At 41.8% G+C, this 25115-nt stretch overlaps 1 protein-coding gene across 1 annotated transcript in view; it reads right to left on the bottom strand.

The window, feature by feature from the left end:
* UNC13B (unc-13 homolog B) overlaps nucleotides 1–25115 on the bottom strand; it is a 204141-nt gene that overhangs the window by 116980 nt on the left and 62046 nt on the right. Inside the window, exons 9-10 of the mRNA XM_072358936.1 lie at nucleotides 11878–12201; nucleotides 9983–10079 (exon numbers count right to left, since the gene is read on the bottom strand). Of these exons, the coding sequence (XP_072215037.1) occupies nucleotides 9983–10079; nucleotides 11878–12201 (421 nt within the window). The remainder of the gene's footprint in view (nucleotides 1–9982; nucleotides 10080–11877; nucleotides 12202–25115) is intronic.

Genomic DNA, 25115 nt, shown 5'->3' with positions numbered 1-25115 from the left:
TCAGGCTCCTTTAAGCACAAAACACACACTACAAACAGCCTCAGGACTGTCTGGAGAGGGTGCAACTATTTACTCTTATTATCAGAATCCAGTGAGAGGAAGAATCAGTCTTAGCTTTACCATGTGCAGGTTTCAAATGAAACCAAGAGGGAACCATCATAAAACCCTCTTTGAAAGTGCCCATGACTAAACATCACAGAAATGGAAATGAATTTACAGCTTGAACCAGATTGGACCCATCTGATCAGTCCTCCACAATGTCACAAAATCGTCTGGACTCTGAATATAAGCAGAGAGTAGACAACTTGGTGGTGGCCAGGATACAGGTTAAAAATCCTGTTTGGATGCTAAGATGTCCAGATGTCTAGAATTCTGATGCATATCATCTGGAGAAGAGCTATCTTCCTACAGACAGCATTTATTTGCTATATCACAAGACCTTTGTGTGGCTTAAATTCAACAAAACATTGGCATTGAAGTGTGGGGGGGAAAAAAAGTTACTCTATTTCTCTATTTGCATACTAAATACCAGACACAACTTGAATCCTGCTGTCCTCAGGCACAGCATTAAGCATATATATGGTATTTTGACCTATAGATGATGTTTTTATAATAAGAAGAATAAAAAAAGAGAAGAGTAATCATCTTACTTAAATCCAGGTGCTCAGTGATAGAGGATTTCTATTACAGCAATCCTTACACAACTCCAAAAACCAGCTCAAAAGTATGCACAGCCACCCTGCCATACATCTGTGCAAGTTGTATAACCATGAAAGTTGGAGAACAAGGCAAAAGTGAAAGGAAAACAACAGGGAAAGAGAAAATCATTACGTACTAAACTCATTTCCTGATCTATTGACTTTTTCTGTGAAGTTATGACAGCATTCAAAGCATTTACTAACACTGCAGTAATAATTCATGCTGCTTTAATGATGTTCTCAGCCAGTCCTGTTGAGCTCATCTTTACCCCAAGACTTATGCTTTGTAAGCCAAAGCCCACTGCTATTTCTCCAGTGCAGCATTTCTTGTACAGATTGTTTCAGAAATACACAACATTGGGAAATATCCCCCCCTCCCACACAGAGCCTTAAAAATAAAAGTGTGAAGTCTGGCTCTCCCAACAGCCAATGCTATTTTTAATAGTTGCATATGTGGCAGGTAGGAGTCCCCCACCCACCTCTCTCTTTGCACCCCTATTCTGAGCAGGAGGAACTGACTTCCTCCAATGCTGCATGAATATCTCTACTTTCACTGCTTAGCAGCACATGCAAGTGCAGGTCAACGTGGCCAGGATGCTGCAGGCTCCTGTGTCACATTCCACATTAGACACAAATGCATTAAATGTCCAAAGCAAGATGTAAAGAGGGAAGTTTTGCAGGCAGTGGCAATGGCTGTCTCAGTTCTAAGACTTTTAGTACACAATCTTCAGGCACTGCTATGCTGTTAAGAGGACTTTGCTCACTCTCCAAATAGAATGGGGTTCCATTTTTCCTAAAAGCTTCAGACAGCTGCTGCACCAGGTTCTGGGAAAAGCACATGCTTAGTGAACAGCCTGGAGAAGTACTGATCCAGATCTGAATGTAGACTAGACAGCAGCAGGCAGGGGAAAAACACTTAGGTGTCGTTTATCCTGGTTCTGAGATGTTCGGTGCACAACAGAGAATTTCTTTTGTCATCTTCAGAAGTCACCTGTTTCAGACTAACACTGAAACGGATGCGATCAAATTGAGCAAAATGATGCCAGACACAAAAAGGCAGCATTTCTGGGCACACTGTCTAATAGAGAACCCAGGTACAGCATGAAGCATAAGGTCAGTCATTCACATTGCCAACTCATTGCTGCCACTCACCTTACTCTCCACTCAGCAGTAGTAGAGTCACAAAGGAAAGGAGGGGAAGGAAGGTGAGTCGAACCTTCAGAAAACACTACCTGGTCAGAATCAAGCCCTGCATCATAGGATTCTGATGAACGTCTAAGGGTGTATTTCTGAGGTACAGGATGTCTAAACAGAGGAGGGAGAGCCAGGGAAGCAGCACTATCCATACAAGAGCTACAGCTTAGCACTCAGTGCATTGCTCTGAAATGTGGAAAGCGTAGGTTAAAATCTCTGCATTGCCAGTATCCAGCATTTGCATGCATGATCCCATGCTGTCCTAAGTCACAGGACAGCAACATATCGTTCAGGGAAATCTGATTACTTAAGCTTAATGTGCAGTGCACAAAGCAAGTTGTACCTCGTTGTGGAGCATCCAGTGATTCTAAATATATCCTAGATATTGCTCAAACATCTTCTTTTTCTTGCTAAGGAAGTCAATTGAATGATCTCTTGAATAGAAGTAGAATGCACATGGATTCCCATTTAAAGACTCAACAGTTATTTGGACTTGTAAATGTGTGGAATTTACAGTACAAAACCAGAAAAGCAAAGCTTTGGTCCTGCATGGTACCACAGATTAGGAAAAGAAACAAGTCATATTTCTTTTGCTTCTCATGGAGAACATCCTTGGGTCTTGCAAGTCCACAGGAGGCTTTCCATTAAAAAGTTAAAACAGCATGCCAGGAACATTGCTTATGCATTCCTACACACTCTGAAAACACCAGGTATGGCTTAAAGAAAACTTCCTGTCTGTAACTTTCTTTTCCCCTCTGGCCAGCAAGTGGGAACTCAACTTTCACTGAAGGGGACAGATGTCACTGTGTCCCAGCAAATACGGGCCTTCAACACCAAAACTGTATTTTAGCAGAACCGAATACAAGTGGAGCATTAATGCATTGATAGGCAAGCAGAAGCTCACAGAAAATCTGGTTGGCAACTAAACAGACTTCTAGCTGCCGTGGTCTTATCTTAATTTTAGTGTAATTATTCTAAAAAGGGCAAGACTTCTAATTTTTCCTACTGGTAATAAGGTTATCAGAAATCTGCCCAAAATCACAACAGCAGCATCAATGAAGGCACAACACTATTTCTGTGTGCATGCACACAAACAACTGTTTGCTGTAACGCTGAAAGTAAAGCAGGTTGAAAATGATACCAGGTTGCAGAGAATCTTAGAAATGCTAAGTAGACATATATTCTACTCCATACAGACGTGTAGACATCTTATTTAAGACACTAGAAGATGAAGGAATGTTTTTATTCTTCGAGCAGAGCATGTCAGCCAAACTCTCCTTGAGAGGGAAGCAGCCAATAGACACAGGTTGTTCAAGCAGCAGGGAACCACCTTGCAGGAGTAACTGCTTTGGATAAACCAACAAAGGGCTTTGGTAGATTGCACAAGATCTGCCGGTGTGCAAAGTGAGATGCAATAGATGGAAAGAAGATCAGAACATGGGGAGAAGCCAAGAGGTGGCCACTATTTTTGTATTTAAATACTTTCTGAATAATTACTGCTGTGCAGTCTCTGAGGAGTCTGAAAGCCCTTTTATAGATATGTGGAAAGCATGTGACAGCCACTGCAAGCGCAGCATCTTCACATCAGCGTGCACTGTAGCCAGCAGACCTTGCACTCACACCTTACAAATACAAAGCTGCCCTCCTCTCCAGTGCAGTAACAGTCACCTCCTAAGTGCTGCGACCTACAATCAGCAGTGCTGATACTGCTGTAAGCTAAAGATAACCTTCATAAATACCGCAGGTAAAAAGGAAGGCAGACCTCTAACAGGAGGTGTAGCTTCTTTGTGTAAAGAGAAGTTTCTGGTAACCCTCTGAAACAGTAGACGGTGCTTCAGTTTGCTTCTTTGTCACTGTGTGGGAGGCTTTGAAAATGCAGAGCTTACTCATCTTCACGAGACTGATAAAAAGACACCTTGGCAACAAAGCTTTAAGGGGAATAAAATGTTGAAAGTAAACTAATGAATGGACTGCATAGCTCCTAAGAGGTGCAGAGGGTTGGTTACCAGATCTCCTGGTGACTTGCTCAAGGCAGGTGTTTCCTCCATCAGCAGTCTGGGCTACTGCACCATGCAGTTTTGCTGCTAAGAGGACTGTTATAAAATCACATCTGTAGGAAGAAAAGCCAAAGTAGAAACACTGCTCTGATGACTTCGGTTTTGAAATAAAAACAAGTAAATTGATGCATTTAAACTCCTGACATAAAATGGGAAAATAATACACAAGCTTTTTTTCCTGCATAAACCAACTCTGCGTAAAGTGGATAAAATTCCTGCTTACATACCCTCTTGTAATACTTCTAAGTGCTTTAAGTATTGGTAAGAGATGTAATTTGATCATTTGCCTGACTTTTTTCCTCTTCTCTAGCCCACCAATTCTTATGTATTATACAGAACTCAAACAGCCACATCCCTAGCTGAAGGCTATTTCAGTTAAGAAGGGCTGCAAGTTGAAAATGCAATAGCCATGTGTTTGTTGCTCTTCTGGAAAAGAAGCTCCCACAGACTGCAGCAGAAAAGGTATCAACTAATCCCTCTTTGTAGACAAAGTTCTAAGTGTGAAGGTGAGAATTACTGAGTCATTCCTCCCAGAGCTGAAAATCCCGGTTTGATTTTGGCATAAGTAAGTTTCCTGTTCAGAAACACAGAAACAGAACTAGCAAAACAGCAGAAAATAAGAAAACTATGCTTGCTGCCATGAAGCTTTTTTTAATCAGTGTAGTTACAACTTTCTGGGCTATTCTGTAACTGTCAAGTTCTAATTAAAATACTACATTTCTCTGACTCACGTTGCTGTAGGATGTATGTACATTATTCATATGAATATTAATCTTTTCCCAGGTAGGAGGCTGAGTTGCTCAGGAGATTTATAATCATCTCCCATGTGGAAACTGATGGTGTGGTTTGGTGGCTTTTTTTTTTCAAATTTCATCAAGACCATTAACAATTAAGAGCCATAAGAATCATTTCATTAACTTATGTCAGAGGAATCCAGTACTTGAGCGCTGCAGCTCCACGAGTATTAATACGAAACAGCATCAAGCATTGAGGGAGAAAAACAAAGAAAAGAGCTGGAGGCATCACTTTGAACATCAAGGTCTGAAGCAGCCTCTGGAAGAAAACAGGGAGATAGTTCTCTTGAAAGCATCTAGGTAATGGCAGAAGATGGAAAAATGTTAATATGGTGATCAAATAAATGAAGCAAGACCTTTTCTAATTACCAAGAGAATCACCTGACACATTAGGCTATTATCACAGGGACCTTTAAAATCCTGATACTTATCTGAATAGTCTGCATTTGTACCACCGACTTTCAAACGTGATGCAGAAATAAGCTGATGATGCATGAGGTGCAAAGGCAACTAGCAAAGCAGCAATTCTAGGCTTAAGAGAAATGACAGACACAGAAATGAGCTGAGGATGCAAACAAATCTGAGAAAACTGCGACAGTTTTCCTGATACCTTGGAAGGTAAGGAGTGAGGCAAGCAAGATAAACGCTGTGTAATTTAAAACCGCAAACTAAACTCAGTACATCTGTAGCTGGAACATGTGTGAAGGAGTCAGGAAGCTGTTAACAAAACAGCGCTAACAGACATGAATCACGAGCTACCTCAAGTGAAGGAAAGGAGCACTGAGAAATCAGTTCAAACACACCACAAGTTCTTCAGGGGTTTCAACCTTGAACTACAGGTATCATCCTGAGGAAGACTGCACAGATGAACAGGAATGCAGATGAAAAAAAAATCAAAAGGACAAAGTATGAAATTAAACAGCAGTGAACACACAGTATGACCCAAACCAACATGGCTGCTGCTTAAAGAGGGAAAGCCGTTGTCAGGTGGCATCTGGAACATTTGACACCTTAATTGTTTCAGGCCTTCACTAACAGGAACAAGCATTGTCAGTCAATAAAATTAAAATGCTGTTGGGTGTTTGTTTGCTTTTTAATACAAAAGAAGAAGTTTAGCAAGTTAGGAAAGAGAGTGCAGTAAAGGAAAACAAATGTGAAAACATAACAGGTTGTTATTTCTGAGTCAGATGGCCCTGATAAGTCCTCAGGTACTGTGCTGCAAGACAGTCAAATCACTAAGTTCTAAGAACCTGAAAAACAGGTGATGCACTTAAAAACTGGAAAAGGGCACTGCAAGCACTTATGCCTTTAAAATAGGAAGAGGTGGACCTAGATAACCATGAAAGAGCTAGCCTGACTTCTTTCCCTTTCTGAGAATTACAGAATGGAACAAACCTTTTGTAACATAAAAAGGAGAGACAACAGGGAGGATGGCCTCACCTTCAATAGAGTTGTGTCAAGTGCATTTAACTTCCATCTGTGACAGTGTAAGCTAGTCTTAGGGGTAGCAGAAAAGAAGAGGAAGTTTTATACCCTGAGGTTTGAGTGAAACTCCTAAATAGATTCACACACATTGGAAAAATTACATTTGAGGCAGCCAAGCTCAACACATGAAGCAAGGTTCGTCCCAGCTCTGACAGCACACAACCTGCACACTTGAGTACTACACAATGTTTTCATATACAACTTGCAGGATTTGTAGGCATAACAGATACAAAAGGATAGACAGCACCGAGCAGAAAAAAATCTGAAAGAACAAGTGCAAAGCTATATACAGAATCACAGATTGTCCGGGACTGGAAGATCACTCATTCCAATCCCCCTACCAGAGCAGGAACACCTGCACCATGTCACATAGGAATGCATCCAGGTGGGTTTTGAAGGTCTCCATAGAAGGGGACCCCACAACCTCCCTGGGCAGCCTGTTCCAATGTTCTGTCACCCTTACTGTGAAGAAGTTTTTTCTCATGTTTATGTGATTTACAGATCAAGTCCAACACAGATATAGGCTAGGGAACAACTGACAAAGCTCTTCTTCAAGAGGGATCTCAGCTCTAGAAAGGATAAGAGGCTAAGTATGCATCAGCAGTGTTAGTCTGTGACAAAGAGACACCACCAGAGCAGTACGTGATGTACTGGGATATCAGGATCACAGCCTGGACCACAAAGTCATCCTTGTTCCACAATGCATACAAAGCTGGCTCTCAGCTGGGTTTCTACGTTCACCTTCAGACACCACACTTCAGAATTAAAAATGGAAGGAAAAAATACAAGGGCTGATTAAAGAGGGCCTAAACAAATGACAAGAAAAGGCTGAAAGAGTCCTCTACCAAACACAAGGTGTGCAAGTACGGCTTGGTTCTCTCACTGGAGCAGCCTTTCACTATTGCAGAGGACTGGAATCTGTTCTCCTCTTTTACTGCTTATCCTAATCATGCAAAATGGGTTTATATGGAGAAAGCATGATCTATAGCAGAGGTTAGGAAAAATCTTTGCGTGGTAAAGACAGCTAAAGCCTGGAGCAAGCTGATGGAATGTTTCAGTACTTCTGGTTCAGTGAAGGCTTAGATCAATAGTTTTTAGGAGCAGTCAACACAAAGCGAACGGAGACATTTTTCTGTCATAACTAAAGCAGTGTTTCTGCTAACAGTAACCTCAAAGCATGAGTTACTTTAACTTCAGCAGGAATACAAACTTTTGACAGCTGCCCCATGGATCCTGTACTCACTCAGACAAGACGATAACTAGGGAGAGGGGTGACTGAACCTCTCGTCCTTTCCAGAACACTTGTGCTTTTTTTTTGGCTCTGGCACAGAACTCTTTTGCCTGCACGATCAACAAAACAACAAAAGTTCTCTTTTTTCATGGATGCTATTGGTAGTCTTAAATTTCAACGTCACACCGACCATTCTGATCTAAACTCACTCAGAAGTAAACTAAACACAGAAACTGTTAGACGGGAAAGAATTTACAGTCCAGATAAGCCAAGGGAAAAGCCATATCTTCTACAGCACTTCCAATACTTTCCCAAACAAAAACCTTGCCTTCCCTAAAGTTAGCAAAAGATCCAGTACAGAAATAGTTCTGCCTCTGACAGATGTATACTGTAACATTATTTGTTACAAAAGCAAATCAAGACAAAAATCAATATAAAAAAGGTAGTATTTCTAAATGTATTACATTAGCTCTGCTCTTTGGGTAGTAGGCAATAGTTTATCATCTACAGAACACGAACACACCATATGTTCTCTTTCAGTAAGCATACAGATAGATAAAAGCAAAAGTTATTTATTAATAAAAAACACACAAAACTTTTGAGGGATTAATTGCTATTTTCTAAAACAAGAGAGTCTATACTGTTGAAGAAAATGTCACAACCTTTTCCTTTTGACTTCCCAAATCAAGATTATTTATTTTTAAATGCTGCTTTCATGAGATGGAAATACTAAGAGTTATTATACACCCACTTTCAGTTAGTATATATAAAAATATTTGATGCAAAACTTCCCGAAGAACATTTTCACACGACAAATAATACAGATTACTCCCACTAAGCTAACAAGCTATCCTCAAGCTGCCTTGAGAAACAGCCTTCTTTCTCAGATGTTCGTCATGAACCCTGTAGCCCAACCTGCTGGCAGCATTCTGCCCAGCACAGCTGGCAATGCAGCTTTCCCCACCCCACACCATCACAGCAGCAGATCTGCCCCACCAGCCCTGGGTGCACACCCACCACTCAGCACCTATCAACAGCAGTGCACTATTAACCTTCCCAGGGTTAACCCAGTGCTAGCTCAAATTATGGCAAAAGGTTTATTGACTTTCATATACTGGCTAAACGCAGTCCTTTGAACAGCAAAACATATGCAGGCTTGCCTTCCATCATCCCCACATCTTCTTTGGTTTATTTGAAACTGTGTTTTCAGTAAGCCAAAAAACAGTACCGGTGAGTCTTCGAATGGAATGTATGGAGGTGCAATGAAAAATCTGATCATGTGCCTTTATTTCTTAAGCCCTCTCTTAGCAGAGAAATATCCCTCAGTTCACAGACACACCTTATTCAAGTCAGCGCTTTCTGGCAGTACGTACATTTGTGAACAGCAGTTTTCAAGGATGAAGCACAGAAAAAGTTAAATTTCATCAAAAAATCTTCGATGAACACCTTGAGACCTGACTACGAATTGCAGCCACTGCCATCAGACCAGCCTAATGTGTTAGTTCTACAAAAAACAGGTCCCATATCCCACCTGTTTCATGTTGTTGTTGCTCTTTTGTATAAGTTCTAATTAAAAAGAAGTTTTTTAGAAGTAGCTTTTTTTACCTATACACATTAATTATGTCACATATTTTATGAGGGCTGTTCCAAAAGTAATGCCTCCTGTCTTATTATGACACCTGTCCCTAATGTCAGAGGCAGATGTTGGTGGTTGGGCAGTAGAGGTTGACCCTTCCCACCAGAGTTCCATTCCATTTTGATGCTGTGCTACAGACGAGGCAGCAGAGGAACGTTGTGACAAAATGGCCTCTGACATGGGGGTATGTATGGAAAAAAAGAGTGTCACTGAAATCCATCATGTGGAAAAAATGGCACCCACTGACATCCATAGACACTCGCTGAACAATTCTGGAGATCAACCAGTGTATGTGAGCACAATGAGGCTTTGGAGAGTGGGATTTCAGCGGCAGCAGCAGCAGCAATAGTGGGTCACCTCTGCTGGTGCAGATTGTTGCAAGTCCAGCATGCAGGCTCACATTCATCATTGGTGAAAAGGCATAGTTAATGGCAGAGACTGAACTGAAAAAGAGTGTTCCATAGCAGAGAATTTGCTGTTTGTATTAGTTGCAGTTTCCATGGAAATAATTAGGAAGCACTACTTTCAGAGCAACCTTCATAGATGTGGCCCTAAACAATTCCTCTTCACTCAGTGCAGCCCAGGCAGGCCAAAAGGCTGAACACCCATGACTTAGCCCAAACCTTTTTATTATTACTGTTCGATAGTTCTGTGCTAACTTCTGCATCTTTTCTGATAATTCACCTCTAGTTCCAAACAAAGACATCAGACTCGTGGTAGAATTAAATAGCTGTCACACTATCAAATCACACTGCAGTCCTGTACGGTATTTGAGATTTTGTCTGTAAAACATCAGAATCGTAACAGGAAAAAAGAAATGAAACCTTTATCCACAGATCTAAAACACTGGGAGGACAAAGAAGGCGTGAAGCAATTCTCCATCCTACCTCTTGAAGCTGCAATCGAACTTTGTTAATGGCTCGAATCCAATGGGCTCTTGCTGGAGAAAATGGTGGTGGTTCATTGTCATTGTCACCATGGTACCTTAACAAGAAACAAAATCATTACATGGCAAATACTCATCTGTAACATTAAAGATCCAGCAAGATGCAGTGCAATTGCAGCTTCATCTCAGGAAGCTGAAATAACCAACAGGCTCCCAGCAAACACAGCTTTGCACATGCTTTGGGAAGTGAGAGGCTAAAGCAGAGATTTCCTTACATACAACAGGTTTCTGTACATAAAAGAGCTGCACTGGAAGCTGATGAGTTGAAAGATATAAGCTAGGATACAACCCTGGACTTTTGATGGAAAATCCATGCAGTCTTAGTTTAGTTTAAAACATTTAGCTTAGTTTAAAACATTTTCATTATTCAACATAGCCCCAGGAGACAGACGTCATTGGTCAGAACAACAGGAAACCAGTCCAAGATACCTGACCAAACCTATTCAGCACATGGGTATCATAACTGTATGCAGAGAAGCAGATGAAAGATTTGTCATTCTCAAGCCTGTTGCAGGTCCCTTCTAACAACTGTTTCTCTCCACTCACACTCCACTGCTACAAATTTACAAACCCTTTTCCATGGAAAGGAGGGCAACAAGTTTCTATTCTTTTTCCCTTAACGTTTCTGTAGAGGTCATATGCACCTGGCAGCAATGTGCCCCACAGTATACTTTATATCCCCCTCACTCATACAATGGACCTTTGATTGCATCCCTTCCTTTGTATGTTGCTGAGGCATCAAAATCACTTTCAGATGGATCTGGCACGGTTGGCAGTACAAAAACCATGTCTGATAGCAACAAGCACCCATTGCTACACATTTAGCCCAGGTGCAACTCCAGAGATTGCAGTTCAGAGCTAAATTCCATGAAGACAGCAAAGTGCTGCCACAGTGGAGAGAAAGGAAGCTAGTGATGCAGTAATATCTAAACTAGATGCCTAAATTAGCTTGTAACCCTCCATGTAAGCAAATATAGGCCAGCCATTCTGGGACAAGTCTCTTGCTGCTCTGTAATAATAAGAAGAAAGTGAGTCAGAGTTTAGGAACAGCTCAACACTTTTTATAGCCTTGTTTTCTTTTTTAAAACTTTAGTGTAAGAGTTGCCTACACATGAACTGCTGCGGTTAATTCTCTCACATAAGCTCAGAAACACCAGTTTAATTGTACTCTCCATACAGCATTCTCCAAAGGACAAGGGTAGACAGATATCTTTCCACGGATCTCGTTCCAATGACTTAATTATCTCAAGAAAAAAAAGAAACAATCTGTTTGAAAGGTAAGCAATGGGATCTGAAATTCCTGTAAAACCTGCAGATAGCCTGGAGCTCTTCAAAACGTAACTGAAATGCTTCTGTGGGCTCTCTTCAATACTGTCAACAGCTTGTAAAATGAAAGGGCAAGAAAAGCCAGTACAATGAGTCACAGCAACACATCGATTCATACTGTAAGTCTACAAACTACACAAGCAGTTACCAGCTGTGGTTGCTTACTACACAAGAAAGGAAGGAGTGCAGCTCAAACCATCATTAGATTTAGTTCTTGGTTTTGAACACGTACGAGCAACAGAAGTAGCTATCCTTGGGCTAGACTACATTTATCAAACAAAACAGAAAATACAGCAAATGAGTTTCATTAGCAGGAACACAGAAAATACAGTTTAATTTTAGACTCACAAATAACTAGTCTTACATGTAACAATGTTTCACATATCAGCAATATCAAGCTTGTTGCAAGACTGCAAGAACAATGTACATAATTTGATCCATGAAACAACAAAGAGAGGAAACTTCTTTGCATTAGTTGAAAAGATCTCAATTACAGAGCATTTCACCTACCTCACTTGGGCTGCCCCATCAACATCCTTGGACTTGTCAGGTTCTGGGAGTAACTTAGCTGTAGAGTGATCTGCGTGCTTCTCCTCTGCCCCAGAGATCTCCTCATCTCCTTTGCTGCGAGGCTCCTCTTGCTCCCTGAGCCACGTCTGACTATCCTTATGGTAGCTGACCAAACTGTGGTAGGAGTAATTCAGCTCTCGTTCCTGATGATCATCATCTTGCTCAGAGCCATGGGCACTTTCATGGGAATGATCCAGCTCACTCAGGTGAGAGCTTCCCTGGCTGACATTACAAGAAGAGCCATATCTACTACTGCCAGCAGGACTACGAGAGAATAAGAAAGTCCATCAGATAAAGCGAGACATGTTATGAAGTCACATCCAACAATTATGTTCCCTAACTAAGTCTAGACTTCTGAGCTTCAAAACTTCGGTAGGCAACAGAATTACTTCATACACAGCCCACCTGGATATGGGCCCTATGTGTTACGGAGTTACAATACACTTTCTAGAAGCAGTTATTTACTTTTTCATCCTCTGTCAGCTAGAAACAGCCAGTGAAGGTGTTCTAATAGCCACGGACGATTTAGAATGGAAACATGGAAATTCAGAGAGGAAGTGCCTGTCTGCTATAGCTTCATTTCAGCTTTAAAATGGCCACTTAAGTTGTTAATAAGAAATATAGTTAACTTCGTTTATATTTAAGAAAACTATGCACTTATAGTAAAATACATTGAAATCAAGATTAAGGTTAAGACCATCAACTTAAAATCCTCTACAAAAGTGGAGCAATTATTCACACAGGGAAGAATTCCAGTGAATTTTTCTCAAGAATTACATTTATGGAAAAGCAGCACCAACGGGGGTGTGATCTCCATGACTCGAGACACCACTTCCAGGACTGAATCCCCAGAATCCTCACACAAATCACAGTGGATGCAAATTTCCCAATTTCTCATGCAGTCAGGAAAACGATGGCTCAGATACAGTAAATATCCCAGTACAGGAATTAAGCAGCAGCACTGTTTCTATCACTTGCACCATTAGGAGAATGGGAAGCCAGACAGGAAGTGCAGCGGAGCAACTGTCAGATCAGATGCACAATCACTCCCACTTACACCATCCACAGATGCACATTTTTTAAGTCTCTGCTTTGATTTCTAATGGCAACTGTTACTTAAAACATGGACAGGTCTGAATACAGACCCATAAAACACTGGTACTTTCCTTAAGTAGCTTCCCTAACTGCATGAAATAACATTTGCAGAGATTTTAGGAAGAAGTATTAGAATACCTTCACTGACATCTCTTGAAAACGCTTTAAAAGCTTCAGTAATGTGAAATGAATCTACTTGGTTCTGTAACACGTTAGCAGTTAGTTAAATTTCTCTCTAGGAATCTTTACCTTGAATTTTCAATCCTTTGAATATATCTACTGTTGGTTTTTTGTTTGTTTGTTTTTTTAAAGAAAACACCAGATAACCTCAAAACAAGAATGCAGAGTGACTGTATACACTCAATTAAAACACAACAAATTAAACTTCTGAAAGACACATGAAGTTAGCACTAAAATATCTCATTCAGTGTGACAAAGTGTAAGAACATGCAAAATCCAATAATACAGACAAAAAAGAGTGGAAAAAGATTAGAGAATCATGTAAGAGCTTCAGCAGTATCAGAGACTGCGGTTTACCACATCTTCTGCAACAGCTATCAGCGATACTACAAACACTTAACAAATACAGATAGGACTGAGCTACTAACATCAGACACTAAGGGCAGTATCTACTGCTGCACTACTGCATTATAAATGGTCAAACAGCTGAAGCCATTTATAACTCGTTTGTAACTAGCCTTTTCTCATTCAGCTGTTCCACACTAGTCAGGTCTGCAGGCTGTGTGCTAGGATGAAGTGCTGCTCCATGAGGAGCAGAGTCAAGCTCAGTTTCTTTCACTTCAGGCTGGTCTGGTACAGACTTGTCGTCTCGATCTTCCTGTAATTCACTGGAAATCATGTTCTGCTGATCTTCAGGCACTTCATCAAGCCCCCCTCCCAGCTCTTTGTTGGATGTATCATCAACAGTGCTTGCACCAGATGGTTCTTCAGAAAGTTCATTGTCTACAGTGTCAGGCTGCCTTGAAGATAAGTTTACTTCTATATTTGCATCAGTCAGTTGATCTGAGACTGCAGATTTTGAGAATTCATCTGAACTGACTGTTCCTAACACCTTGTCATCTGGTTTTGACAAAGCCTGTGGTGGTGGTACATGTGGTTCCTTTTTGGCAGAGGTCTCCCTGTTGTCTTTATGCCAGGGAAAGGAGAAATCTATTTTTTTCCCAAACACTGCTCCTTGGGCACTATCTGGCTTACTCACCTTCTCTTCACTGCCTCCTTCAAACAGAGTGGAAGAAAGTTTCTTAAAGCTGGACATGAGGCCCTGATCTGCCCCTCCTCTATTAACAGAAGGTGGCTGCTGAGAGAAGAAAGACCCGAATGGCCTGCCACTATCAGTGGATGACATGAAGCTGAATTTTGGCAAACTGGGCATGCTCGGTATTTCAAAGACTGTTTTACTGCTGTTTGCATCTGAAGGACCACTACTAGGCTTGCCCTCTTTCTGCAAGTCACCTATGGAAGGGATTTCTTCCACGTGTACCTCATTAACTGGCAGATGTTTCTCTTGTTCAGCAGTTTGCTGCTGTACCTCACTTGTTTTCTCTTCATTCAGAGGGGGCAGTTGAACACTGGGCTCATCAGCTGGAGCTATGGGTTCTCTACTGCTACTGCTGTTCATGCTTGGCTGATCAACACCATCATTAGTCTGGTTCTCCGTAACAGGCTCTGATTCAGTTGGAGCACACTCACTCAACTGGGAAACATTTGTGCCTGTCTCATTACGCGAGGCTTCAGTTTCCAGTTCAGACCCAGCACTAGATCCAGTTTGAAGGAAGTCAACAGCTGCCTTTTCTGTAGAACCTTGTTCCTGCACTGTGAGTGAAGATGTATCTAGTTGGCATGGATTGACAACAGACTGTTCAGTGGCTTCAGTCTGTTCTGTATCAACTGCATGACTGGAATCGGATGCCTGTGATTTAGCATCTATCATTTCAGAGGGCTGTGCATCACCAGCCAGATGCAGAGCCTCCAGGTCTTGATTTTCACTAGAAACTGCTGTTTCTGGAGTGATCCTCAAGGATTCCTCTTTACAGCTTTCTGAGGTCTTATTTTCTTCATTTTCTTTTTTCAAGGAAGATTCTTCTGTAGAGTTTTCTTCTGAAGCAGGCAATGCATCCTGATTCAGAGAGCTCACAGCACCTCTCTTAGACTCTTTGGCTGCAGTTGTATCTTCTGCCTTCCTAGAGTCTTTTGCTGGAACAGATGCAATAGTGTCTTTCATTCTATTGCCTTGAGGTTTAGGAGTGGATTGCGCAGGCATCTCTTTTGGAGATTCCTTTGGGCCTTTAAAGATGCCAAAGAGATCATTTGTGAAAGTTGGTGCTGGGCCACTTGGGAGGGAAGAGAAACCAAAGAAAGAGGAGCTTTTTTTCTGTGCAGGAGGAGGTGCAGGAGCTTGAGGCTGGGAAAAGAAACCAGACAACGTTTTGGGCGGTTTCATTTTTGTCATGAAACTTGAAAAAATTTCTACCGAAGAATCCAGAACTGACTTATCACCCTCAGGTTCCTTAGGTTTGTTTTGCAAATCAGAGGTCTCTGGTCTTTTAGAAATAGAGTGCGGCTCTTGTGCCTGTTGTAACCTGTCTCCAGGAGTTTGCTTGGGTAATTCATGCTTTGGCAACTCACGTTGCGCACATACTTCTTCAGAGACGGCTTCATTTTTTATGCCACTTGTACTATTTGAGTCTTTTATATCCAAGGAATCCATTTTGTCCTTTACGGCTGGACTACAATCTTTATTTTCAGAAACCTGATCTTCTGAAGAACATGACTCTTCTTTCTCAACAGGTAATGCAACAGTGTCTGTCTTCCCTGTGTTACCCAGAGCACATTCTTCTGCCCCTAAGGAAACAGTCTGCTCGCCCTGGGAATGCTCCTGCATGCTGGGAGTCTGACAGCAAGGATCAGAAGGAACCGAATTGATGACAGCAGTGCCATCAGTTTGTGGAAGCTTTTTGAAGTTGCTTTCTTCAGCTACCTCAGCAACACCTTCTGTGTTTTCCACAGACATTTCTGGTTTATTTTCGGTCATAGTGACATTATTTAACATTTGTTTGCCAGTCACTGCTGCGATAATATCATCTACTTCTTTCTTATTGTCTGTATCTTGTTGCCTGGTAGTCCTGATACCGGAGTCAGTGGAAATACTTTGCTTCATAGATGGCTTAGTACTTACTGGTTTAGCTGGTTTTGCATTAGATTCCTGTTTTGGTGCAGTTTGTGGTTTTTCATCCAAAAAGGATGTCAAACTGAAGAAACCAAAACTAGTACTTCTTTGAGGTGTGGTCTTCTCAGCAGCTGGACTGCTGGAAAAGAAGGAAGGCAGACGAAACAGTCCCTCTGTTTCTTGCTGCTTTGCACCAGCAGGAGCAGCAGTGGGTGCTGAAGGCTTGGGTTCATCTGATCCAGTGAAGAATGAGAATATGCTTCTACTGGCTGGCTGTGCTGGCTGTGATTTTGAAGCAGTGATATCAGAAAAGCTGAATGGTAAACTGAATCCTGATTCTTTAGGAGTTTGATCTGGCTTTGGTTTTGCCTGATTAACCGTGCCACCTGCACTATTTCCTCCTTGCTGCTTTGGTGGAGCTGTGGGCCCACTGCTCTGCTGCACAGTTGATTGTGTCAGCTGGCTTATTTTGGCACCTACAGCATCTCCAGGAGGTACTATCTTATTCTCATGAGAACCCTCCTTGGCTTTTCTGTTAGGGCTAGCAGAGATCTGCTTGTCCACACCTTTTGTTCCCATTCCTTCCTTAGGAGTGGAGGACAGACACGGCATACTGGCACTCTGGTGACCACCTGACTTTTCAGGTTTTTGTCTGGACTCTGCTGCAGTTCTGCTATGGGTTTTTGGCAGAGTTGCAGCACTTGGGGCTGGTTGAGAAGACACAGCTTCCACTTTGAAGAGATCTCCAAGGGATCCAAACAACGATGAGATGCTGGAAGCTTCCTTCTGTTCTGGGTGTATTGCCTTTTCTGGTTTATCATTTTGACTTCTTTCCAGATTTGGAGATGGCTGTGGTTCTTTGCTTACTTGTGTTTTGAAGAAGTCAAAAAATCCAGAAGTTTGGGGCTTGCTGGTCGTTGAGCTCGCAGGAGAATCTTCTCCAAGACTGAACAGTTTCAGAGCACTTTTAAATAGTGTTTCCTCGGGCTCAGGGGCTGGGTGGCTCTGATTTGGCTGTGACTGACTGGATTCATTAATAGTCGCATGCCGTTCAAGATGCCTGGAAGCCAGCTTTGCTTTAACAGGTCGTTCTTCTCTTACGGGCTTGCCATCTGGAGCAGTTTGGCTCAGCTGTGAAGGAGATTTTGTTAATCCTATTTTTTTAATATGGATGTTTTCATCCTGATTTAATTCCAACTTTTCATTTCTAGCAGCTTCTGAATAAAGCTCTGATGAAGTATTTCTTCTCAGTTCTGACGTAATGGGAAGCTTTTGCCCTGCCTGTGCCTCATCTGATTTTCTGTTTGACAGAAGTGGTAAAACATCAGGTTTGCTTTCAGATGATTTTGACTGTGTGTCCGTTCTCTTCAAGGAAGAGTCCGCAGCTGTCTCGGAGTCAGGTCCTGAAGACTTTCCAATCAGTCCACCCAATGCAGAAAATAAAGAAGTAACTTTGTTCACTGGTGCTTTCCTATCTTCTTCACTCTTCTTTGCTTCTGCTACTTGTTCAGTAGTTGCCACAGTTTCTTCAGCTTTAGGAGAAGACTGAAACAGATGGAAACCAAAGAATCCTGATGAACCACCCCCAGCAGTTGCCACAGGGGCAGCATTATTCAATTCCTTGGTGTGAACGTCCTTACTTAATGATCTGTCAGAAGCACCTCTGGAATGTGTTCTAAGATCAAGGGTTAATGGTGTTTCCTCTGAATAATTCCGTGTTTCCTTGTCGGGTCGAAAATCAACTTTGAGTTTTTGAAGTTTGTAACCTGAGAAGTCCAGCGGCTGGTCTCTCTGAGAATAAATGGACTCTTCAAACATCTGTGAAAACGTCTCCAAATTCATGTTCATTAACTGATCGCTCCTCTGCAAAGCTACTGACAAATCCAGAGGTTTATTCATTGTATAATCATCTAAACTCTCTTCTTCAGCAAACCAAAACAGCTCATCTTCGCTGCCAAGAGGAACTTTAAAACCACAAACAGCAACCGTGTTGTCTTCCAGCACACCTCTTTGAAGGGCACCCATCTGAAAATTATAATCCCAGCAGTCTGGATAAGAATAAGTTTCAGGAGCACAAACATAGACATACTGCCCAGTGGGATCAGTAAGTAGTGAATACACGTACTGGCTATCGCTGTACATGTAGTATCCACAGTCACCATCTTCAGATGGCCACCATACACCCTGCTCAAGCATCATCAGCCACTCCTGATAGTCTTGGCTATAGGATGAGTACATAAAGTTCTCATCTATACTTAAAGTCTCTTGGTCAATTAGAGTCCACATGGTTCCATCACAGCCAGAAGAGTAGCTTAAATCCATGGGCAGCTCTTCAAAAGAATAACTGCTGTCTCTCTCAAGCGGTGGAAAGTTACTGTAATTTTCATTGACAGAATTAGTAGTCCATGCATCATTTTCTTCTGAATAAACATCTTGAAACATTAAGTGGTCAAATGACTCGTATGACATCGTACTTAAATCCAAACTCTGAACATCGAAATTGGCATTACTCTGCCAATCCATCACATTTGCATTCCCATCCTTTTTACAGAGATTCACTACCACATCATTTTCAGGCCAGTCCAAGAACTGAGGGTGGAGAACAGAGTTCTGATTTAATACGTAGTAAACCGGCAGTGCTATCTGATGAGAGTCAACAAGTTCCCCCACTTCGTATTCCCATTCAAAGCTAGAATGACTTCTCGTTTCCTGACATGCCGAGTATTGCTCTGTAAGACTGTGTTTTTTATTTGTCAAATTAAGAAACTCATTTGATCCTTTGTTGAATAAGGTTGGACAAATTTTAGATTCTGTATCCTGATGAAGGACATGCCTATTACCTACTGACTTTCCAGATAAGTCCTGTACTTTGGCTTCAGGATTTAGGGCAACAGGGAACACAGAATGCTCAGCTGTGTTGTTGTTTACATTTGTGATGGGCAGGTGGTCAGTAGCTCTGGAAGATTCCATCGTTTTCACATTATCTGGTTTCTCCTTTGGTTTGGGCAGGATGTTTTTCAAGAAGCTAGAAGGCTCCTGCTTTTCTACAGTGCTACTCTGAGCATCAGAAGCTATTGCTGAGTCGACAGGTTTTTTCTCTGAGCTAGAATCCTCGCTTCTATCAAAAAGCTTCAGGAAACCTAAAGAGTTTGATTTCACCTTATCTTGCTTACATTCAGACACGTTTTCATTTGAAGCAAATTTAAATAAGCCAGAAAATAATCCAGAACTGCTTTTTTGGCCATCGTTCTCACTTTTCACAACCAGCTCTTGAGTACTGGCTGTGTTTTCATTGGAAGAAATGTGAAGAAATCCAGAAAGAAAACCCGGTGTGTTCTTCTTCTGCTTATCATCTGCATTTGCAGCTTCTGCCACTCTATCTGAAGAGATGGATTCAGCTGAGATGTGATTTAAGTCTGCACTTACTCCTCCTCTAGTTGAACCTCCTTCTAAATTTCTAGGTTCTTCCCGAGCACTCTTAGTTCTCTGCAGCTCTCCTGTAACCTTACAGGTCACAGAGGCGTTTTCCTGGTGCTTATTTCTGTTTACTTGGCCACTAGATTCTTTATTAATGTATTTTCTTTGTGTAAATTGTTCCTTATGCTCTGATAAATTTGGAACAGAGCTAGATTTCAATGAAACGGCCTCTTGCGAATTACTGCTTTTGGGTTCAAGCAAAGAAATATCACCAGAACTCTGATGACCTGTTTGGTCCTTGGAAGTTGCTAGATTTTCTGCAGAGGAGAACTTAAATAATGAAGGAATAATGCTGCCTTTCTCCTTTGTATGTTCCTTCTTGTCCGAAGAATTCAACCCACTGAAAAAAGGAAGTTTCTTGGTAAAAGGAAACGAGTGTTCTTCACTTGAACTGTTTTGTCTTACATCCTCCTCAGACTTGTGGCCTTTAGAAAGCCCAGACACATTTTCTTTCTGCCCTGGTTCAGCAGAAGGAAGCAACAACTGACTGAAAGACTTTTTGAGTGGGCTAAAAAAGCTTTCAGATGCTGTACCCTGATCTTGAGGCTCTGGAGGAAGTTCTGCCTTACCTCTATTTTGCTCCTTTCCCAGTTCACGACTGGTAGTATGTCGATTCCCTAAGTGATTTGCAGGAGGCTTCTCCCTGGCAGTGTGTGTACCCTCTTTTACAGCGGCATCTGGTTGACTTGTAACATGGTGCAGTCCTGACTGCTTCTGTGCCACATCCTGCTGCTTTGAAGCCAAGAGACCATCAAAATTGGCTTTCAGACTAAAAGAACTGACTGAGCTTGTGAGCCTGCCAAAGATGGAAGACACAGAAGTACTATTTGTGTTCACTTCTGCCTCGCTTCTACTCTCACTCAGCTGTATCTCTGGAACCATATTGGCTGCTGTTCGTCCAGATGACCTCTCATTTCTGTTTGCCTCACCAGGTTTCACAGCATGGCTCTCCTCCTTGGCATGCTCCTCTTTTACAACTTCTTGTTTTGGCACTTCCTTCTCAGAGAAGATCTTTAGAGGATTAAACATGCCTAGAACAGAATCCATTACTGAATGCTGGTTCTGCTGGCTGCTGGTGCTAGTTTCATGAGATTGCTGTGTGGAAGCCTTACTGTCCACCTTTGTGGCTTCTTGCTTGTTGGAGTTTACATTCTGGGATTTTTTATCACCACTCACCTGGGATGGTAGCAAAGAGTGAATGGAGAACTTAGTGTCAGCTTTACTATCTGGTGTGGTTCCAGAAGATGCACTCTCACTTTTGGCCTTACCAGAAAACACATTTGAGATTCCACTTTCAGATGAGGTTCTGGCTTCTGTCTTCTCTGGAGTGGAAGAAACAAGCTTTTCAACAGAGGCTGTGAGCTGCTTTGTGCTTGACCCCACCTTTTCAGTCAAAGAGCTGAATAGGGAATTCACAGTATTCTTCACACCTGACAAGTCTGGGAGAGACTCAGATTTGCCCTTGGTACTCTCCTCTGCAGCAGTTTGTTTGGTCTGTTCAGACTTCTTGGCTCCTACTAAATTATCAGCACTACCCTGCTTCATTAATGTGTGCTGAGAGCTTTTTCTCGCCTCTGGCAACGTAGCAAATTTGTTGATCTCTTCCTCCTTTTCAGCCAAATATTCTGAAACTGTTTCCACAAGACACTGAAGTTCATCCATCGTGTCTACATACTCCTCATTGGGTTCTTCAACAGGAGACAGTGTCAAGTCTTGCACAGAATGACCGTGCTTGCTCCCTTTAGTCCTGTGTTTTTTATCACAGCTGGACTTTAACTGGGACTCTGAATTCGCAGGGAAAGTAACAGTGAAGTCTCTCAAATGGCTGATGTCAGAATCATGCCATGTTTGTGAAAGAATAGCCAATTCTTCAGTTTCATCATCCGAAACAGGTGAGTACTGAAACTCATCAGAAGCGCTGCTGTCAAATTCCTCAAGGATATCCAGGGGCACAAAAGCGTTATCTGACAGCCCTCCATGTTTCATATCTTCACCATTACTGAGGTGAAGTGAGCCCTCATGGTTCGCTCCATGCTTGCTGGGCAACTTGCCGCTTTTGACCATTAAGCCATTTTTGTATGGACGCAGGACGGGATAAGCAGGCAACTGCTCCTTATTTTCAGAGCTGCTAGTATATTTTCCCCTTCTATCATACACTGGGAAATCATCATTATGTTCAGAATTAGTTGCCACACCATTTAGATATATTTTTTTCTCTCTAGGATACTGCAGACCTCCATTACCTTGGAGGTTCATGTGTTCACTCTCTTCAAGACTGTTGTATCGCAGTTTCTTTTTCCTTCTCCTATCTATAGTATCGTACTCCTGGGGATATCTTGGGACATCTACAGATCCTGACTCCACACATACATTTTGGCAACATCTTGATTTTTCACAGTGATTGAAATTTTCCCTTTTTGAGAGAGTTTGCATCTTTTTAATGTTTGTTTCCTGCCAACTTCTACTCCTATGACTCTTTTCTAAGAATTCCTCTATTAGAAGTTTTCCTAGTTCTTCATAGTTACTCTCCTGTTCCTCTTCTCCATCTTCAGAATTACTTGGAATGATTCTGACTCTGTCATTTCTAGCTAGAGATCCTTGTCTAAGGTGAAAAAAAGAGGGTGGGAGGGAAAGGTAAAAAGGCAGGAAAAAAAGAAAGAAAGGAAGGAAGGAAAGGAAGGAAGAAAGAAAAAAAGGAAAAAAATTATTTGGAAAAAAAAAAGAAAAAACAAGGTTTAGGAAGGACAGAAAAAAATAGTAATGAAAAACATGCATTAAATAAAATTAAAGTGAGAAACATCCAGATAGAACAAAACTGAAAACTTGCCAATCAAACTGTTAAAAAAAGCAGTATGGGTTATGATATTCCACAGGTTACATTTAGAAACTCCTGTTTGAGAGAGAACAGCTTTTTGTGATCAAGTAAGGGCACACAGCCTTGGCTGTACCAGTACGCTGCTGTTACTTTTTTTAGGCATGCTTAAAAAGTCACTTATTGCAGTAACAGGACTACTTTGAGATACAGTGCCCACGCACACCATTTCACTATGCTATGCATGCATTTCGGGCACTCCAGGAAGCAGACCTTGCTTTAGCAGTATTCATACAGCCCACAGGGCACCTTGTTTTCCCCGAGAGTGGTTAAAGAACAGTGAACACATGCAAGGACTCAGGAGTCACTGGACTCCCAGCAAGAGGAGAAAGGGGAGAAAATGCAAACTGTGCAAACCAGCAACATCGGGAGCTCTAGCTACACCATCACTACTCTTTGCTAAGAGTGCTTTCAACTGCAATTAATGCACTCTCTTTGAAGACACTCTGCAGTGTGGCCAAACCCAGTACCAGGCCCCCAGTCTCGCCTAGAAACAGCTAAGCTCAGTATCTGAGTAGCTGTAGCTACTCTGGTTGTGACACTGAGCAGACTGGTGAGCAAGTGGACAGAACTCTGTGAAAAGCAAGGCCATTTATCTGAGTATCTGAGCCCCTAAGCCTTGCATAGGTAGAGGACAGCCTGATTCCCTTCTAACTTGTGGGAGCTAGAAATAGGCCAAGAAAGCTCATTTTCCAACATGCTGCCCACATGTGCACACAGCAATCATCTCCTTTCAATGAAAAATTAAGATCTGGGGGATTGCTGCTTGGTCAGAAAGCAAGGCAACACACTGGTGATGGTTATTAGCCCACTGCCAGTCAGGATTTGCACTTCCCCATGTTAAGATGCATCTTAATAGTTCCAGCAGTCCATACTTGCCCATTGTGAGGGAGCAGATTAAAGCAGCCAGTTTTGCTGTCAAACCAGACAAAAATTCCTAGAAACCCAAGTATTTGATCCTTCAGATTTCTGGATTATCTCCTAGCTTGGGATCAGAACGATTATCTCAATTGCTAACCAACTTGAGTTTTTTGGTTCCAGAAGAAGAAAACTTTGTTTAAATCTTATAAGGAGAATTCCTGCCAGCCTACTTGGAAATGAACATGTAGAAAATGGATGTAAAAAAAAAAAAAAAAATCAAAACACTTATTTAAAATGCACAGCAACTTTGCTTTATGTCATTAGCTGTCAAAAACTAAGGAGCATGAATGCATGTGTGCCCTGACACCACAAGAGCAGAGTAAGAGGGGGGAAATGGCAAAGGGCACACGGGCATTGTATGGATACTGCTAATACACCGTCTTCACCTTGATAGCCTGAGTTGTCTGGAGCACCCCAATGTAGGATGATGATGGGATAGCACTGAAAGAGAAACAGGTCACTGCATTTTCACTACTGCTGCTTTAGAGCCTCATTTCCATAGTATTATATAACATGCTAATTGGAAAGATACTCATTACTTTAAATGAGCTCTACTCCACACAGCTTAGAACACTTACTACACTTCCGGGTTGCAGTTTTAAATCCATAATGGAAATGATTATCTCTAATAAACTAATGAAACTGAAAAGATTCCCAGGGCCACCATAGTTACTAGATCAAGTATTTCCAAGTTTCAACTGAAAGAAATGAGTGCTACAAAAATGCACGAAGAGCTATTAGCTGTAAAAGCTGAACCAACTTTTGATAATTTAGGCAAGAACAAAATGATTTTTTTCCTAACTGTGTTCCTCCCATGACGAGAGCTTCTCCTGCTGCTCTACAAAGCATTTCTTCTATTAGAAAGAAAGCAACGACAAGAAGCCCAGCACTTGAGAGGAGAAAAATGACATCATCAGCCAGGCACTAAACTACTACAGATCTGAAATACAGCCAAGGCAGACAGCGAAAATCAGCCAAAATATATCACGAAACGACCTCAAGAGCAAGAACAAGGAGACAAGCACACAGGCTGCAAAGAGATTAACCCACCTATCAGACAGATCTAGAGAGTGCCTGCTCTCTAGCGAGCACTGGCGGCTTGTCATTTGACTAGACTCAGATGTGGACTCTAGGTCAGTTCGGCCACTCACAGTGGAGTCTATGCTATCATATCGCCTTGGAAGTAAACAGGGCGAGAGCAAGGAGACACGGAGGACACATGGTTACACAAAATGAACACTGCAAGTTAGCACTAAAATAAAATCAATCAATCAATAAATAAGTATGTTCATTGGTGGGGAGGACATCTGCTGTTCTGAACTCAGACTGGCTGCTGGAAGCAAAATGTTCTTGAGGTCAGACAAGAACAGCTATCACTATGCTGTAGAGAAGGAGAAACAAAATACCTAACTCTCTACCAGTGGAACATAATCGTGTATTAAGGGTGGTAAAGAGGATGAGAATTTTTTCAGCCAAACCCAAATGTTAAAAAACAAAACAAAACAAAAAACAAAACAGATGTTATTACAGTCGGTTCCAATTGAAGCATTTTGGCATAGTCAAATTTTCATCTAGTTCAAGATGGGTTCTAGCTGAACCTTGTCTTGTCCCTCTGGATCTGCCCAG

The sequence above is a fragment of the Excalfactoria chinensis genome, chromosome Z (assembly GCF_039878825.1).
Source record: "Excalfactoria chinensis isolate bCotChi1 chromosome Z, bCotChi1.hap2, whole genome shotgun sequence".
Lineage (NCBI taxonomy): Eukaryota > Metazoa > Chordata > Aves > Galliformes > Phasianidae > Excalfactoria > Excalfactoria chinensis.
Note: the sequence above shows the minus strand (reverse complement) of the source record. Positions and strands in the feature narration are given on the sequence as shown.